This window comes from Protopterus annectens, chromosome 2.part1 (genome assembly GCF_019279795.1).
Source record: "Protopterus annectens isolate FY-2018-M chromosome 2.part1, PAN1.0, whole genome shotgun sequence".
NCBI classification, from domain to species: Eukaryota; Metazoa; Chordata; order Ceratodontiformes; family Protopteridae; genus Protopterus; species Protopterus annectens.
In genome coordinates, this window is record NC_056729.1 from 1,378,890,083 (window position 1) to 1,378,908,631 (window position 18,549).

The window sequence follows — 18,549 nt, forward strand, 5'->3', positions numbered from 1 at the left end:
GACATGGGTAGTCAATGCTGATCTGTAAAGTACATCCATCTAACCATCTAACCAAGGACAATTATGACAGCCCAGGATTAACATGGCCAGGCTTATATACTAGTTAACTCCTATGAACATATGATCCTAGGAGGAGGATATATTATATTCCTGCAGTCATGTACATAGTAATCCCCATGCAGCATGTGGAGTTAAGCCTTTTAAATGCCCTCATAGGCAGAAAACTGGAAAGGACATATACAACCCTCACAGCTGCCTGAGTGACAGCCCTTCTGGATGGCTTTCACCTTCATAATTCTGGGGTCTTCCCACCACAAAGGAACAAAAGGGCTTAAGTCTAGTTGGGATAATTTTGATTTTCATTAGGCGTAGGAACAAAAAACAACAAAGAAAAAATGAAATCATTATCAGAGACAGAAGCTGCACTCATCTCCTGCAGAAAATGCCATCAGATATTTCCGAGAGAACTTCACTGTTTATTTGCATTTCTTAAGCTTATCTATTCTGCAGCTTATAAATTGAATTCACCTCACAGAAATCTCCACTAGACATACTTAAGATATGACATTGCTTGCCTGGGTCTTCCAGGTCTGTCTATCTGTTCAGCTCCTGATATGACAAATTCACTTTAATCCTTCTAATAAGTTAACAGAACTGCCCTTGTTCCCAACTGTCTGGTAAGTGAACTTCTGGAACCCTTTTCAGCATTGACCTGGGTCTTAAAGGGCAGGTGTAATATGAGCAACACCACCCCTGATTTAGAAGACTGATACAAGCCATCATAAAGGCAAATCTAATTTTACTGTCTGATATTTTTGCAGTTCTTGTACCAGACTTCTGCTTCACCAAAACGGTGATGTTCCCCACACCTAGAGAGAGTTTTCATTGTCAGGACCAATCCTGCCTGAATCCATACTGCCCTTACCTGACACCTAACTAGTACTGTACCTGATCCCATTCTATTCCATGTGAAAATTCCACAATGTGGTTCAATGCCGCCATTTTGGGCTGAGTCCATCCTGGTTATGTATGTGACTAAGCCAATAGATATTTATCAGTGGGCAGTATTCCCTGTCCAGACTCCAGGGCAGTCCTGGAAACACTTGTCCCAGCAGAGTCCTTTTAATTTTATTTTGGACTATAATGGGGATTGCATTTATGGATAGTAATTTATATTTTTCAAAATTAATGAGACCTTTAAACTCACTGAGAGACATTATCTCAATTTTCTTGGTTGCCAGCCATTTTTTATTAAATTGTTTACATCACAACAGAATATATTTTAAGCTGTGATAAGACTCATTAACTTAAAAAAATAAATTCCATCTTCATTGATTCTGAGTGAATATTTGTTTTTGTTGTTGTAAAAACTGTCTACTGATTTCTTTTCATGGATCCAGACCTAATGTATATTGTTAACTATATGTTTACTTTCCCCTTAGAGCTGACTAGTAATTAAGTAGTATTTTTATAGGATAACATAACTTGGTTCTATGAATTCATCAGTGCAGTCTTTGTACAGTACATAATCAAATGTTAACACAGCTCAGGTTTTCAGCCCTGCTTTCTTTCTTGGAGGAATAGTAGCTGCTGTCCATTTGGTATGAGATTTTTTGCATGCTCTTCCAAATACATAAGCAAGTCATATAAATGCTAATAATCTTAATAAAAAAATAAAATAATACTTTGGAACACATATTACAATGCTTGATTTTTATCTGACATTGCTTATTAAGTAAACTGAAAGAAACGATCATGTCAGCGAACAGGAGTGAATGTCCAAAAAAAGTTTATTCACCAAGTTTCACAAGCGCTTTCACCCTAACTCAATTGTACGGCTTTTTCAAGTGTAAAAGCAATGAAACTATTAGTTGGCCACCTTTAAATGTCTCAATTCAAAAAAGACGCCAAAAGAAAACCATTTTCACATAATTTAAAGTGAAAGCACACACGTTAAAATTCTAAAACTTTCATGTTATTAAGAATTGATGCAGTCCTACCACAATACTACCAATAATAAACATAATAAATAGGTAACTGAATGTTTAGCAATTTTTTAAAAACAAACTAATGTAAAAACACAGCATATAATCCTGTACCTAAAATAACCATTTAAGTTGTCCAGAAATCCAAATATAATAAATATATGGTATAATCTACTTGTAACATTATTGGATGAATCTCTCAATTTCTATTATTGTAAATTCTCTGCCTTTTTTATTAAATAAGGCTTAATGGAAACATAGTCATTTAATCCTGGGGGGTGGGTGGCATTCAATCTTAGTTGCCAGTAGATCTCCCTACAACATAGCCAATTCTCCCAATCTCCCCCCTTAGGGTCTATTGACACTTGTTCAAGAATTCCTAAAAGAAAGCCTGTATATTTGGGCTCTGTTAATAGATGCTTACTTAGTGCGTTGTTTGTGTTTCCTTTTCTAATATTGTATAAATGCTCATATATACGTTTGTTCAATGCCCTCTCTGATTTCCCTACATAAAAACTTGGACAGTCTCTACATAAAGCCAAATACACAATACCTTTAGTGTAACAATTACCCTTCTTGAAATAAATCCTGCTGCTACCATAGTTTTTTTAAGGTAATGGGTACTTCATCTAAAATATATTTACAGTACCCACACCTACCACACCTACTAGTCCCCTTATATGTGGGTTTGAATTTCTATAATTATTGCTTTCACAAACCTTTTTCAAATTTGTTCCTGTTTTAAAAACAAAATTTGGTTCACCACCCACTTTGTGTACTATATCCTTGTTGTGTTTTAACATCTTCCAATTCCTCTGAACTAAAACCTTAACTTCCCTGGTTATGTTACTATGTTGTAAAACAAAAGGCTTGTTCACCATCCGCTATGTCACCTGTTGTAATTTCCAGTGCTTTCCCCAAAATAGGGGGATATCTAGTAGCATGTCCTTTTACAATTTCTTCCGACACTTGCTGAATTAACCAATCAGGGTAGCCCCTTGAACTAAATAAATCTGAAATAAATTCTATTTCTCACAAAAAACCACTTCACTCTGAGGTCATTCTTGCCGCTCTGACCGTTTGACCCTTTACAATACTCATTTTTTGTTTCCAAGGGTGGTCACTTGTGTAAGGAAGGTAGGAATTACTAAAGGTGTTCTTTCTATGAATTCTTGACTTTAGTCCCCCGTTAATTTTATCTAACCTCACATCCAAGTAGTCAATCCCACACCGGTCAAATTCAAATGTGAATTTTAGAAAGTCAGTAGTGGAGTTTAAAAATTCAAGAAAATCACAAATAGTTTGCACAGGCCCTTCCCAAATGATAAACAAGTCATTAAGGAAACGTCGATATAATTTAATATTTTCCCAAAATTTAGAAGGAAACACATAGTGTAATTCCCGTTGTAGGAGAACTAGGTTAGCATAAATGGGGGCACATGCTGCCCCCATAGCTACCCCTCTAACTTGTTTAAAGGTCTCTCCCTCAAAGTACACAAAGTTGTTTTCTAAAACCATCCTCATAAGTTCTACCAAAAGGTCAATGTCAAAACTCAAAGTAGACTTTTTATCTCTCAATAATAACCAAAAATAGTCTAAACCCTCGTTCATCGGAGTGCAGGTAAACAAATCAACTACATCAATGGTTAGGAAGTATACTTCACCTTCATATGATTGCAAGGTTAAACTACGTAGGAAATCCCATGAGTCCTTTAACATGTGCTCGTACTCGTTAGGAATATGCTTAAGTACACGATCTAGAAACGATGAAATAGCATATGTCTTAGACCCTTTTCCCAAAACAATTGGCCTATATGGTGGGTCAGTAGTGCTTTTATGAATCTTTGGAATTCCAAAGAAGGTGGCTAATCTTGTTTTTTTAATAGTCAACATAGCACCAGTCTTCTCATCTATCCTATTGTCAATGACAAATTCTTCAATAGCTAGGTCTATTTTTCTATATGAAATATTAATTTCATTTATAGATATCGAAATATATACATTAATGTCACCCAAAATATTCAGAATTTTACTCGAATAGTCAAAACTGTTGACTAAAACCATGCCACCCCCCCTTATCGGGTTTCATAATTCGAATCCCCCTATCAGCTGTTAAATCATCAACACTTGTCCCAGCAGAGTCCTTTTAATTTTATTTTGGACTATAATGAGGATTGCATTTATGGATAGTAATTTATATTTTTTCAAAAATAATGAGACCTTTAAACTCACTGAGAGACATTATCTCAATTTTCTTGGTTGCCAGCCATTTTTTATTAAATTGTTTACATCACAACAGAATATATTTTAAGCTGTGATAAGACTCATTAACTTAAAAAAATAAATTCCATCTTCATTGATTCTGAGTGAATATTTGTTTTTGTTGTTGTAAAAACTGTCTACTGATTTCTTTTCATGGATCCAGACCTAATGTATATTGTTAACTATATGTTTACTTTCCCCTTAGAGCTGACTAGTAATTAAGTAGTATTTTTATAGGATAACATAACTTGGTTCTATGAATTCATCAGTGCAGTCTTTGTACAGTACATAATCAAATGTTAACACAGCTCAGGTTTTCAGCCCTGCTTTCTTTCTTGGAGGAATAGTAGCTGCTGTCCATTTGGTATGAGATTTCTTGCATGTTCTTCCAAATACATAAGCCAGTCCTATAAATGCTAATAATCTTAATAAAAAAAAATAAAATAATACTTTGGAACACATATTACAATTCTTGATTTTTATCTGACATTACTTATTAATTAATGCTTTGACAATTATGTATTTTCGTTTTAGTTGCCTGGAAAGCGAGGGTTTGGCCCAGCAGGCTGGACGGTGCAGGCTAAAATGGAGGTATATATGTGGCTTGGATTGAACAAACAACGTAAAGATTTCCTTAATGGCCTGCCATCTGGCTTTGAAGAGAATAAAGCAGTCAAAGGCCCAGGATTACAGTCTTTCCCACCCATCAGCCTGACATACATAAGTAAGAAAATTGTTGCATTCATTGCATGCCTCACTATATCTGCAATGAAGTAAAATGCATGTAGTACATATAACTCACTATTTTCATTTCAGTAAGTGCATTCATATGATAAAGTCTGGCAAAATCCTTAAGTAGTTCATAATCAGATAGAAACTTCTTTTTGTTAATCTGTTTTAACAGAGGCTGCTCTGAAAATGTTGCATAAAATTTATCCTAGAATAGCTAGAATGAAAGGGTTAGTCACATTAGATGTAGAGTAGCTTAGCAAGGATCTGAACATGGAAAAAGACATAACAATGTGTGATAGTATGAAGCGAACATAAAATTGCCACCTAAGGCATCCATGCATGCATGGAAATGCTTTGAAATGTCTTGATCTAGACTGCATTTTGGCTACACTGATTAATTCCTTGAAAAAATATTTTTGTAAGTTTTGTAAAAACAGTTTTGTAAGTGGTCCTTGAAAGTAAATCTACAGATGTCATTTGTTCTGCTATTAACAAGCAACAGCTGAAAAAGTAAAACAGAATTTTAGTGCCCTTGGCATGCTAGAAAACCTTATAGGATCATAAGATCATAGGAAGTTACTAAGTTAATGGCCCTAGGGCCCTTACAAGCCTAGCCAAATTCTGGCCTTGTTTCCGCAATCAGCATCTATTGCCCCTGTCCAGTAGAGACACAGGTGGAACCCCCGTGGTGAATTTACAGTTATCCATCCAGTCATCCATATTGCACTTGAAGAGGGCCAACGAGGTGCTCTGCTTGACATGAATTGGGAGTCTGTTCCACAGGTGCAGTAACCTCTGGGAGATAAATCTATCCCTCCAACAGGTTCTATAAATGTCACATACCAGGTTAATGTCTTTAGAGTGAGTAACCCATGAGCCATTGGATTTATGGATATGTAGCATTTCCAATAAAGCAGAATCAGAGATTGCCTTCTACAGAAGGCAGAAATCACCTCTGAATAGTCTGTATGAAACATAGTAAAGTGACAGTGATTTCAGCCGATCCACATAGGACAGAATACCTTTAATTCTCTTTGCGAGGAATGTTTGTGGTCTTTCCAATTGCTGCAGGTGCCTGGAAAGTTACATACCAAAAGTGGCGTTTTACTCAATTATTGGTGTAATGAGGGAAGAGTGCAGTGAGGTTATAACTTCTTTTTTTCTGGAGGCAATGCCCTTACTTATGAGATGAGCAATATAGAATACCCTTCTTACCACTGTGGAGACATGGTGATTAAAGGTAAGGTTGCTTGCTGTCAGTCTGTATGCTCAGGTCTCACCACTGAGTGCATGCTTAGGGTGTTTCTATTGATGTGGTTGTTAGCAGGAACATTGCTTTTACTGAAAGGGATGATAATACATTTTTTTGCATTGCGTTTAAGGCCGTGACTTTGGCACCAAACATTTGCTTGCATAAGACCCTTTTGTAGAATGCTGACATCATTTGGGGATTCTGTGACCACTCCTAGTTTACAGTTGTCAGCAAACTTTGTCAGCCACAGACCTTTAGTTTTTGCTTGTACTTCTAAGAAATAGATTTTAAACAGTAGAGGTCCCAGGACTGAACCCTGTGGAACACCACTGGTTGTAGGCCTGCTGTTGGAGGTGGATTCCCCTATTTTGACTGTTCTATCGGTGAGCCATTTAGTGACCCACGTAACAATATAATGGTTGATACCCTGCTGGGTGAGTTTGTCAATAATGTCTGAGTGGGGGATAGTGTCAAAAGCCTTGGCCAAGTCCAGGTAGGCTGTATGCACAGTTTTCCCCTTGTCCAGGGCTCTAGTTACTGTCTCGAAGAAGTCCATCAGGTTTAATAGGCATGATCTCCCTTTAACAAATCCAAACTGAGTAGGGTCAAGTGTTTGGAGATTACCTATATCTTTGTTAATAAGGTCCATGATGATTCACTGCATGGCCTTGCAGATAAGGCTAGTCGGGCTAATAGGGCTATAGTTCCCAGGATGAATCAAAGTACCACCTTTGTGCAAGGGGATAATGGTGGCCATTTTCCATTCAGCTAGGATGAAGCTGGTGCTTAGACTACGAGTACTCAGTGGTGTTGCTAATTCTTGTTGGAATACATGTAGGATGCAGCCTGAGATGTTATCAGGTCCCATAGATGCTGTGTTTTTAGCCTTAGAGAAGGTGTTTATGACCTGATGTGTAGAGATACAAGGTGGGAGACAGGTGGAAGGAATGCCTTGGGGTATGTGTGGTGGGGACAGGGGAGTGAAGTTTTCACAGAACCTGTTGGCTAACAGGTTTGCTATGTCCACAGGCTCAGTGTATGTGGTATCATTAACTACCAGTTCAGAGCAAATATGGGTCTTACCTTTTAAGCTATGGATGTAACTAAAGAATGCCTTATGGTTGTCCTTAGTTGAGGACACTAATTTGAATGTTGTTTGCTTTGGAGCATTTCACAAGAAGTTTTATTTGCTTGTTTAAACTGTGTGTGTGTCCAATTTAGGACATGGTCTCTGTTTTTTTGGACAACAGTTTCTCCCTTTTATTGTAAAGCCTGTTAATGGCAGTTGTCCATCAGGCAGGTTTGCTCTTCCTTGAAGAGCTTGTTTTGGTCTTATCAGGTAGGGCCACATCAATGCAGTTCTACAAGTGTTTGTAAAAAGCATTGGTGTAGGATGCAGCATAGATGCCAGTTCCATCTGGGGGGGGGGGTGCAGTGAAGCTATTTATACCATCCCTTAGAAGGATATAATCTGCTGCTTTGGAGAAGTTTTTTAGTTTGGTTGCTGATGGCGGAGGGCCAGTGTGATATTTACTTTGAATGAGACCGATTTGTGGTCAGATCTGACAAGGGAAGACCTCACAGTGGGAGTGCTAAAGCAGTCCCCCATATTGGTAAGCACCAGATCCAAGATGTTGTTGTACCTATTTGGGGAGCCCACCAGCTGGTCCAGGGTGTTGGAATTAATGAACTCAAAGAATTTTTGGACAAGTGAATTTGAGCACAAGCAATTTATCCAGTCAATGGATGGATAATTAAAATCACCCAGGACCATGGAGTTCAGAAGTACCTTGATGGATTCCAGTAGATCCAAGTAGGCAAAGTGGGTGTCTTGCTTTATGGAGGGGGTCCTATATCTGGCAATTAATTGAATAGGTGTCCCACCAGCAGTTAGTCGCACCTGAAGTGTCTTCAGGGAATCATACTGTTTAATCAGTTTGGAGGTGTGTTTATCTTTAATGAATATTGATGAACTGCCTCCTTTAGTTTTCATGCTTTCTATTCGTGGTCCCAACCTGTGGTAGGTGGTGTAACCTGGTATGGCTGGGGTGCTCTTCACAGCCTCCTTGAACCAGGTGTCTGTGACTGCACAGATGTCAGCATCTTCCAAGGTAAGAACTGCTTCCAATGAGTACAGTTTCATGCTAAGACCCCTAGCATTTAGCAGCATACCCTTGAGATTGTTTTTTGATGAAATTTTTACATAAATAATTTTGTTTGTGTGACATTGCCTAAAAAAGGCACTATGAGGGGTGGCAAGAGTCTTTGCTAGTAGCCAAAATGCCAAGGGTGACAGATGAAGACCATCTGTGACAAAGCATCGAGGTCTATCAATCATATCATTCCAGGCTGACAGAAGCTGGATCCCCTTAGAATGACACCAGAAACTAAGCCAATTATTGAAGTCAATGATTTTCTGTTTATATTGTGGCATCATCCTATGTGAGGCTAATGTGCTGCTGAAGATTAGGGACATACCTGCCTGTGACACATAATCAGAGAACTCAATCATGTCTTTCTTCATTTAGTCCAAGAAGATACAGCTGAAGTACTTCACACAAACATGTACTATGACCGAATCATAATGGTACTTGTTGAGAGACTTGAGTGCCTGCGTGATCTGATGAATCCTGGCAACAGAAAGACAGCTGACTGTGACTTTCTCCCTGTTCAGCCTGGTGAAGGGGTTATCTGTACATCTCACTATAGAGTCTGCCATGATTAAGATATTTGGAGTGGATGTGCATTGCCTTATGGGCTTTGATGGTGACACACTTGTGCTTGTTTCATTATGTGTATTGATTTTTTTGGGTGTTATGGTTGGTTTAGTATGTATGTGGTTTACAGCGGAGTCCTGAGAAGAAAAGCTCCAATAAGTTACAAGGTGAAATCCATAGGTTAATAAAGAGTGACAGTAGACTGCAATAATAGTAGCTGGATAACAAGTGGTAAAATGCTAACATGCGAGGCAAAAAACAGTTAAATGCAAAAACAAACTCATAGTCCAGTCAGGAGATCATAAGTCTTACAATAGTAGTACAGTATGTGAACATGAGGTACCCAGCATGGGACTCCCTCCCATTTGACCTCAGGATACAAGTAGGTACATATTTACAATATTTACAAAATGTGGAAAGCACATAGGTGGTAGTATATTGTAAGCATCGGGGGCTTCAGGAGGGCAGCCTGCCTACAGTGCAGTGAGGATTCAGGGGGGTCTTTGCAGTTGCAAAGAGGGCTAGCACAGAGGTGGGATTTAAGGAGGTCCTTAAATGTGCTTGAGAAATTTTGTATCCTGAGGTCAAGTGCGAAGGTGTCCCATGCTTTTCCAACCTCATGGGAGAATAGGACTTCTCCAGAGCTGTTCTTGCATGGATTGACTTCAATCAGGGATTTGTTACTTGATTATAGTTCCATGTTTGAGGTGTGGAAGTTTACTATGCCAGCTAGGGAAGGGGTTCTCTCTGGTTGGTATAGAATTTGGTGAACTGTGATGAGTTGGTGGCAGTGTAGTAGGTTTGGAAATTCTAACCAGTGTAACTTAAGGAGGGATTGACAGTGGTGGGAGTGTGATTTAACATTGGCAGCGAACCTAGCTATTTTGTTGTAGCAAGTGGAGAGTTGTTTAGGTCAGTTTTACTGAATTTGGTTAGAAATGGGGAGGCATAGAGTAACATTGATAAGAGATGAGTTCTGGCTATGGTAGTTCTAGACTTGGAGGTTAGGAACTGTTTGCTGCGATACAGGCATCCTAGCTTTTTATGGACTTTAGAGATAGTTTGGGATATGTGTTCATTGTATTTCAGTTGTTGCTCAATACTGACACCTAGTAGTTTAGCCTCAGCTACTGGGGTGATGAGGGTGGTACTGGCTGAGAGGATGGTGAACGTGGGGTCACAGTATTTAGTTGGGTGGAAGAGCATTAGCTGTATTTATTTGGGGTTTAGTATCAGTTGGTAGTTATATAGCCAGTTCTCTATCTCAGTGAAGAATTCTTGGGCTTTACTTTGTAGCAGATGGATGTTGGGTGCTGAGCAGATTAGGGTTGTTCCATCTGCATACTGAATAATATCAGCCTTAGCGGTTGTTAGGGGGAGATTGTTTATAAATATGTTAAGGAGAAGGGGGCCTAGGATTGAGCCTTGAGGAATGCTGCATGTGACGGGGAGTGGGGGATACGGAGTTGGCCCATTTGACAGATTGTGAGTGGTTGCTTAGATAACTGTTGAACGACTGAAGGGTGGGGTTATCAAGATTATGTTCAGAGAGTCAGATAAGAAGTTTTGTTATGGGAAACTGTGTCGAATGCCTTGGACACGTCTAGGAAGGTGGTGGAAACCAGTTTCTCTTGGTTCCTGTATGAGTTTATGGCATTTGAGAAGTTAAATAGGGCAGTGTTGGTGCTATGGCATGGTCTGACTCCATGTTGGGTTTTAGATAGTAGGTTGTTGGCTAATAGGTGGGTAAGGAGTTGGTGGTGGATACATCTTTCTAGGATCTTAGATAAGGGTGATAGGATCACAGTGGGCAATAGTTGGAGAGGTCAGTAAAGGGGCTAGCCTTATGGAGGGGGATAATATATGAGGTTTTCCATTAGTATGGAATGATGCACATATGAATGGACCTGTTAATTAGTAGGGAGATGGGGTACGCAATGGCCTTGGATACAATTTGGAGATATTCAGCTGGTAGATGGTCAGCAGCCCGGGTGGTTGGTTTGAGTTTTGCTAAGAGTTTTTGAATGGTTGATGTTGGTACTGGTTTGAGTGAGAATGGGATGGATTTAGTTTGACATTTTGGGGATTGTGGTTGGGTTATGGGTGGCATATCATTCATTAGTTTCAGTATGGAGGAGGTAAAGTAATTATTGAATTTTGAAGCTATGTTAAGGTCAGTACCTTCAATGTTTGGTGGCGGTGTAGTGGTTTTCCTGGGCTGGAGGATGTTGTTCACTGCAGTCCAGAATTTCTGTGGGTTGTTACTGTGTTTCCTTTGTAAGGAAATATAGTGGTTTTGTTTGTCTATCTTGACCTGCTTTTTTGCTTTATTTCTAAGTTCAGAAAAGGTTTGCCTAGTTTCTGGTGTTTTGTGTTGTCGCCAGGTTTTCCAAGCTTTGTCCTATCCTTAAGTAAGATCTTTGTGGTTTTCTCTAGCCAGAAGGCAGGGTTACTGAGTACCCTAATTGTTTTGAGTGGGGGTAAATGGTTTAGAATTACTAGGAATGTAGAATTAAAGTATTCATTATCCAGGGGGTAGTGAGACCAGCTATGTTATATGGGTTGGAGACAGTGGCACTGGCAAAAAGGCAGGAGTCACAGCTGGACGTGGCAGAGTTAAAGATGCTAAGATTTGCACTGGGTGTGATGAGGGTGGACAGGATTAGGAATAAGTATATTAGAAGGTCAGCCCAGGTTGGAAGATTTGGAGACAAAGCCAAAGAGGCAAGATTAAGTTGGACTGGACATGTGTTGAGGAGGGATGCAGAGTATATTGGGAAAAAGATGCTAAGGATGAAGCTGCCAGGTAACAGGAAAAGAGGAAGGCCTAAGATAAGGTTTATGGATGTGGTGAGAGAGGACATGCAGGTGGTTGGTGTGACAGAGCAAGATGCAGAGGACAGGAAGAAATGGAAACAAATGATCTGCTGTGGCGACCCCTAATGGGAGCAGCCAAAAGAAAAAAGAAGAAGATTATCCATGCGGAGGGTTTTTATGGGAGCCCAGCTGCAGGATTTTAGGGTTTCTGAGAATTGCTCTAAGGGGAAGTGTTTTTAAGAGTGGGTTTGTAGCAGGGAGGGTGGGTCGGTACCTAAGTTTATGCCAAAAAAGAAAATTTGGATTGTGGTCACTGAGGGAGTAGGGTAGTATCCCACATTGGTGGGTAGTGTTGGGTTGATTAGTGAGGATCCAATCCAAGGTGGATTCTCTTTTGGTGGTCTTGTCAGTTCTTGTGGGTCAGTGTATGAGTTGAGTGAGGTTATTTAGGTTTCTGTGGTTGGTGGCTGTTGGTGAGTGTATGCTATTCCAGTCAACGTTGGTGTCGCCTAGGACTATAGTTTCTTGGGAGAAGGAGTGGGATGCCCAGTGGAGTATAGATTCCAGGGTATTACATTTTTTCCTGCTGGAATATAGATGCTGAGTAAGTTTAGTTGTTTGTGCTTGTTTAGTAGGAGTTTGATGAATAGGGTCTCAACGTTGTTGAAATTTGTTGAAATTTTGGGTTTATTTTTGAAGGAGCTGACTTTTAAGTTGGATTTGTAAAGAAGGGTGATGCCACCTCTTCTTTGTGCTCTATCTACTCTTAATATGTTAAAGCCAGGTGGGGTTATAGAGTTGTCTTTAATATGGGGCTTAACCCATGTTTCTGTAATGACAATTATATCTGGGCTGTATATAGAGAGATAGCTGAATGTAACTCTTCTATTTTGTTCAAGATACTACGAATGTTTAGGTTCAGTATAAGCATGTCAGTGGGTCTGTGCTTGAAAGGGAGCTTCGGGTTGTGTGCACCATTGGAGCTAGTTGTTGGACCGGAGTTGGGGTGGATGTCCCCTCGTAGTAGTTGACCTGCAATGTTGGTAATGGTTTTAAGGTAGAGTACCATTAAGAAGTGATGTTTGAGGTTGGGGTGTTTTTTGGATTGTGAGGTTTAATGGATTGGGGAGGTAAGTTGAAAGAGGAAAGGGTGAAGGGTGACTGGGTGTGTGTAAGTATGGAGGGGTTACTTATGGTATGGGGAAAGGTGAGGGATTTGTTACAGTGCATATCAATGAGTGGGTAGTGATAAGTGGTTCTAATGGAGATTAAGTATAGACAGATGGATAGGGAAAGCAGAAGTATGAGGATGGTATGGTAATGGGAGTGTGGGGGGTTGGTGTCATGGTGTCAGTGAGGCCTATGTAGTGCAAGCATGTGGGTGGGAGATGAGAGAAGGGGCATGAGAAGTGTTGGTTTAGAGGAGTAGTCAACTAATCCATAGTCCCACCAGGGGCTCCAATATCCTAGACCTGGTCATTACCAACATGGGAAATCGATGCTCCACACCTATGGTCACCCCCTCATTGGTCAGGTCAGACCATAAGCTAATCACCCTTAACATCCACATCCCACCCCCACCCTCAAGTAAAGAAACCTCCATAAAAAAATTCTCCAAAGCCAACTTCATGCTACTCAAGTCAGAAGTTGCAAACTTCATGAAACCCATGCAGACAGGAACTGAAAGTTCGACTGCTGAGTCCTACACTAAGGCACTGTATGAGCACATCCACTCATGCATGAATTGTGCCATCCCAAATAGAACTAAGATGTTCTCCTCCAAAAAAAGGAAGCCAATCTGGTCGTCCCCTGCCATAAACAAACTTTACAACAAAAGGAAGAAACTGTTGCAGAAAAGAGGAAAATCCCAGGATGCAAAAAAATCCCTTACCAGCCTTAGTAAGAAGGTGATATCCCTCATAAAATCCTCCAAAGCTAGTTGCAAAAATAAAATTGTCAAAGATTCCAAAGACAACCACAAGGCATTTTATAACTATATCAAGAATCTAAATGGCAATGCTCAAATCTGCTCTGAGCTACAACAGAATGGCATTAAATATACAGATCCCAAGGATATTCCCAATATCCTGGCAGATCAATTTAGTGCCAACTTCATCCCCTCTCACCCTCTAAAGGGCCCATCTCAATACCAAAAGATTGCTAACTTCTGGTAATCACGGCCACACAGGTAGAAACCGCACTCTCAAAAGCTAAGAATACAGCATCGTTGGGACCAGATGACATCCCGGGCTGTGTACTACATGAAGTACAAAATGAACTGGCACCTCACCTAAGTGTCATGTTTAATCATACCCTCACCTCATGCCCACTGAGTGGCACACAGCTACAGTTATCCCACTCCACAAGGGGGGGATCCACCTTGGATCCCAGGAACTACCACCTCATCAGTCTGACGAGCCTGATCTGCAAGGCCATGGAAAGTATTATCATGGAACTTATAAACAAAGACATTGGCCACCTTAAAACACTGGACCCCACCCAGTTTGGGTTTGTAAAGGCTGATCTTGTCTCCTGAACCTGATTGACTTCTTCAAATCAGTCTCCAGAGCCGTGGATGAGGGTAAGACAGTCCACACAGCCTATCTGGACCTCGCCAAGGCCTTTGACACCATCCCCCACTCTGGAATCATAGATAAACTTACTAAGCTGGGCATTAATCCCTACGTCACTCGATGGGTTGCCAACTGGCTTACTGAAAGAACCCACACTGTAAAAGTAGCTGACTCCAAATCCAGCTCTAGACAAGTGACAAGTGGAGTACCTCAGGGTTCAGTCCTGGGACCTCTCTTGTTTGGCATCTACTTCTCTGAAGTACAAGCCAACACTAAGGGACTCTGGCTAACAAAGTTCGCAGATGACTGCAAACTGGGAGTCATTATTGAATCCCCAAATTATGTCAATACTCTACAAAAGGGCCTTACAGAAACAGATGCTTGGTGCCAGAGCCATGGGCTCAAGCTCAATGCCAAGAAATGCATACTTATCCCCTTTGGGAAAAAGCATGTATCCATGAATTACCACATAGGTGGCAGTACACTAAACACCGAAAGTGTGATAAGAGACTTAGGGACACAGGTGGACAGTGGTCTCACCTTCAGTAACCACATCATCACAACAGTCAGGGAATCCTTCTATGTGGCACACCTCATCACTAAGGGCTTTTCATCCAGAAAAAAGGAGGTCATTGCCCCACTGTACTCATCCCTCATTAGACCCATTATAGAATACAATGCCCCATTTGGTATGTACCTCTCAAGACATCTGCAACAACTGGAAAGGCCGCAGAAATACCCCACTAAAAGAATCACAGTCCTAAAGCAGATGCCTTATGCTGACCGCCTTAAAAAACTCCAGCTATACTCAGTCACCTATCGTCTACTCTGAGGCGATCTCTGCTTAACATACAAGGCCATGTCAAACCCAGAGCTGTTGGACATGCTACACTTAAAGAAATCCCAGTCCCTCAGAGTCACACGCTTCAGGGATCTAAACCTTGCCATCACAATAAACAAAACATGCTGAAGGGATATGTTCCTGACCCAGAGACTCCCCAGACTCTGGAATAGACTGCCCATACATGTCAAGCAGAGCGCCTCTTTGGCCCTCTTCAAAGGGAACCTTGGTAATTGGATGAGAGAAAGGAAATTCACCCCGGGGATCATGTCAGTCGCCCTGCTAGACAGGGGTCCAGGGAAGTAAATAGTGTGGGAAGAAATAGCCAGGGAATTGCTATGGCTAGGCTTGTATAGGCCCTTGGGACAATAGCCTAGTACCAACCTATAAACCTGTGAACCTAGTAGTGTGTGTTTAGAAATTGGTTGGTTAGAGGAAAGGGGGATGGTGGCTTAGTGGAGTGTGGGTGTGACTAATTGTTGCAAATTTGTATTTCTGTGATTGGGTGATGGGTGTGGCAAGTGAGTCAGGTGATGTGGAGTAAGGATAAATCTATGAGTAGTTGGGGTGGGTGGGAAATGGGGGCAGGGTAGGGGAGCGGAGTGAGCCCAAGCATTAGCAAGGGTGAATGGAGCAGGGCTGCACCAAGCCGTACAGGTAGATGAATTACAGAGACAATCTCTAGGCTTTTTGGCAGCAGACTGTGTTTTATGGAATGAGCAAAGATAGGCTGGTGTTCAAACAATGGAATGGGTAGTCTTACCAGAGGCTTGGTGACTATAGGTAACTTGCCAGTTGGTCAAGTAGAAGAGATCAGACTGTAAAAGTTTAAGAGTACTGGATTGAGATGGGGGCAGATAGGGAGCGAGCAGCTAGAGGGGCTGTAGTAGGGGTCACAGGCTTAGTTTGTATATCCAATAGGGGTGGAGGGGGCCTTCAGCTAGAAAACACTTTCACACTGCCAACCCTGGTGGAGTGCTAACAATAAATATGTGGAAAATTAACCTTTTATTTAGCTTGAAATTGGGAGCTTAAGTGATCGCTTGTTCATAGGCTGGAAACAGGAGGCTGATTTGGAACTTGGGACCCGATGTGGTTTTTCTAGTCCGCTCTGTGTTCACAACAAATGGAGAGATGTCAGAGTTAGGTAGGGTTGTTAAAAAGCAAAGAAAAAAATAACAATGAGGAGTAGTATGGTTTAAAAAGTATGTATATATTAGGCAGAGGATAGAGCTATAGCTGGTTTGTGGTGTACCTATCACAGCTAAGGGGAATGACTAGAGAAAGTACATTACAGTAAAGTAACTTAAATTTAAAGCTGCACCTGGAATAAAATGCACTATTTGTGCTTTTCAGGCCACTAGGTGGTGCTGTTGGACAAGATATAATGTAGATTAGCAGTGACTATACTGCTTTTAGAGAAATAGGCCCAGCTGATTGATCACTTTAAAGGCCTTGCATGTAGTCCCAAACATTATAGAGCACTATCAAAAGGCCAGATAAATGAAGAGCAGCCCTTTGTCACAACCATCTGAAGGAAAATCAGTTTCAGAAGTATACTTGTATTCCCAATATTTTGTGAGTATATCCTCAGTGAGTGAGAGTTCATACCCGTCATCTGCTTGCTGGTGATGATGGGCTTAGAAAATGTCCATGTTTGTCTGTTATCTTAAGAGGTACATGCTGGGATGCATACAGTGTCTTTTCCTTGGTTGATCTGCTATAGCAAAAATGCACCTGCCCTGATCCTAAAAAGCAGCCCTTTGAGTCACTTGGCCATAGTTGGCAGCACTCAGAGTTGAGGACTGTTCTCTCCACATCTTCTTCTATGCTCAGTATGGTTCTGTGACCCAAGTAGAAATTAATTCCTCTATTCTTCTCATATTAGAACTTTTTGCACTTTTTCGTCCTGCTGCCTACCAACCATCAGAACATCTCTTGGCCTATCAGCCAATTTGTTCCATTCATTGGACAAGGACCAACTGAGAAGGGATGTCATGCAGGCAGGCCAAACCCTAGCAATTCTTCACTTGGTAAAGCACTGGGAGGGATATGTAAAATGGGATGAGTGTAGAGGAATGCTCTCATTTTCACAAGGGCCATTCCCTCCAAAAAGTCCTGCTCCCTCGTCTAGCAGCATGAGCAGTGGTCTCTTCAATCACCACCAGGATGAGCACACCATCCTGTGTGTCTCGAAGTGCACACAAATCCCACCCTCACCCAGGAGAGGTGAGCAGGCAACATCCATTCATACCTGCCCCTGTCTGCCCAGCTCCTCTAGTGCCAGAGCCACTAAATGAACCCTAGTCACCTAAGTCACTGTTAACACTCCATCCATTTGCACCACAGAGCCAGGCATATTCGAACATCAAAACCTGCAGTTCAAGCCTTTGATTTCAGGCCAAGATTTGAAGCTTAGTGGGATCTCTACAATGTGGTGCATGATTGCACCCTTAGAGAATATGGCCTGATGCCAGTAATGGGCCACAATTTCTCATGCACTTTTTAGCAAGTGCACTACTGCATACTAGTTCCCTGACACTCAGTACATGCCATTCAAGTGCTTGACTGTGTGCATGTTTGTGCATGAACTTTTTCCCAGTGGAGCTAATAAGGGATAGAGAGCTTATTCCTTCTTAGCTTCTAATGAGGTGATGGACAAATCATTATTTTCAAGGCAAATATGGAAAAGAAACAAAAGAGATGGGCAGATCATTATTTTTCAAGACCAATATGGAAAGAATAAAGTGGAGGATCCTTGCATGTTCTCTTCTGTGCTGCTAGTCATTGCAGATGAGACATACACAGCCTGAAGGTGCTCATAAAAGATGTCTATAGGTTCATAGCTTCACAGGTGTTTACTAGGCTAATGACCACAGCCTAGCCATGCATTCCAAATCTCTGACAAGTTGTGATACCCTTGATAAGTGTAAGCATGGGCATGGAAGATGAACCATTTACAGGTTACCTGTGTCCATTAGAGACATAGATGCCAAACCAGGGATGAATTTCCATTTTCCCATCCAGTTGTCCAAGTTGCACTTGAATTTGGTTAGGGAGGAACTCTGCTTCACATGGATGGGAAGCCTGTTCCATAGACAGGGTAGTCTCTGGTATACATACCTATCTCTCCAGCAGGTCCTATTTATATCACAGGCAAGGTTTAAGTCTTTAGAATGAGTAATTCTGGTGATGTTTGTTTTGTGGATATGCAGAAGGTCCGTCAGAGTGGGGTCTGACAATGCCCTGTATACCAGGCATATATCTCCCCTCAAAAGCCTGTAGGAGACAGAATACAGGGATAGGGCCTTCAAGCCTTCAGTCAGTCTGCATAGGATATGTCCTCTACAAATCCATGCATAGGACATAT

At 41.1% G+C, this 18,549-nt stretch overlaps 1 protein-coding gene across 13 annotated transcripts in view; it reads left to right on the forward strand.

The window, feature by feature from the left end:
- The window catches only part of OTOF (otoferlin), a 2,911,272-nt gene that overhangs the window by 2,385,719 nt on the left and 507,004 nt on the right, over window positions 1-18,549 (forward strand). For all 13 annotated transcript variants that reach the window (XM_044062838.1, XM_044062837.1, XM_044062844.1 and 10 more), the window contains exon 23: window positions 4,782-4,971. In XM_044062838.1, coding sequence (XP_043918773.1) covers window positions 4,782-4,971 — 190 coding nt within the window. The remainder of the gene's footprint in view (window positions 1-4,781; window positions 4,972-18,549) is intronic.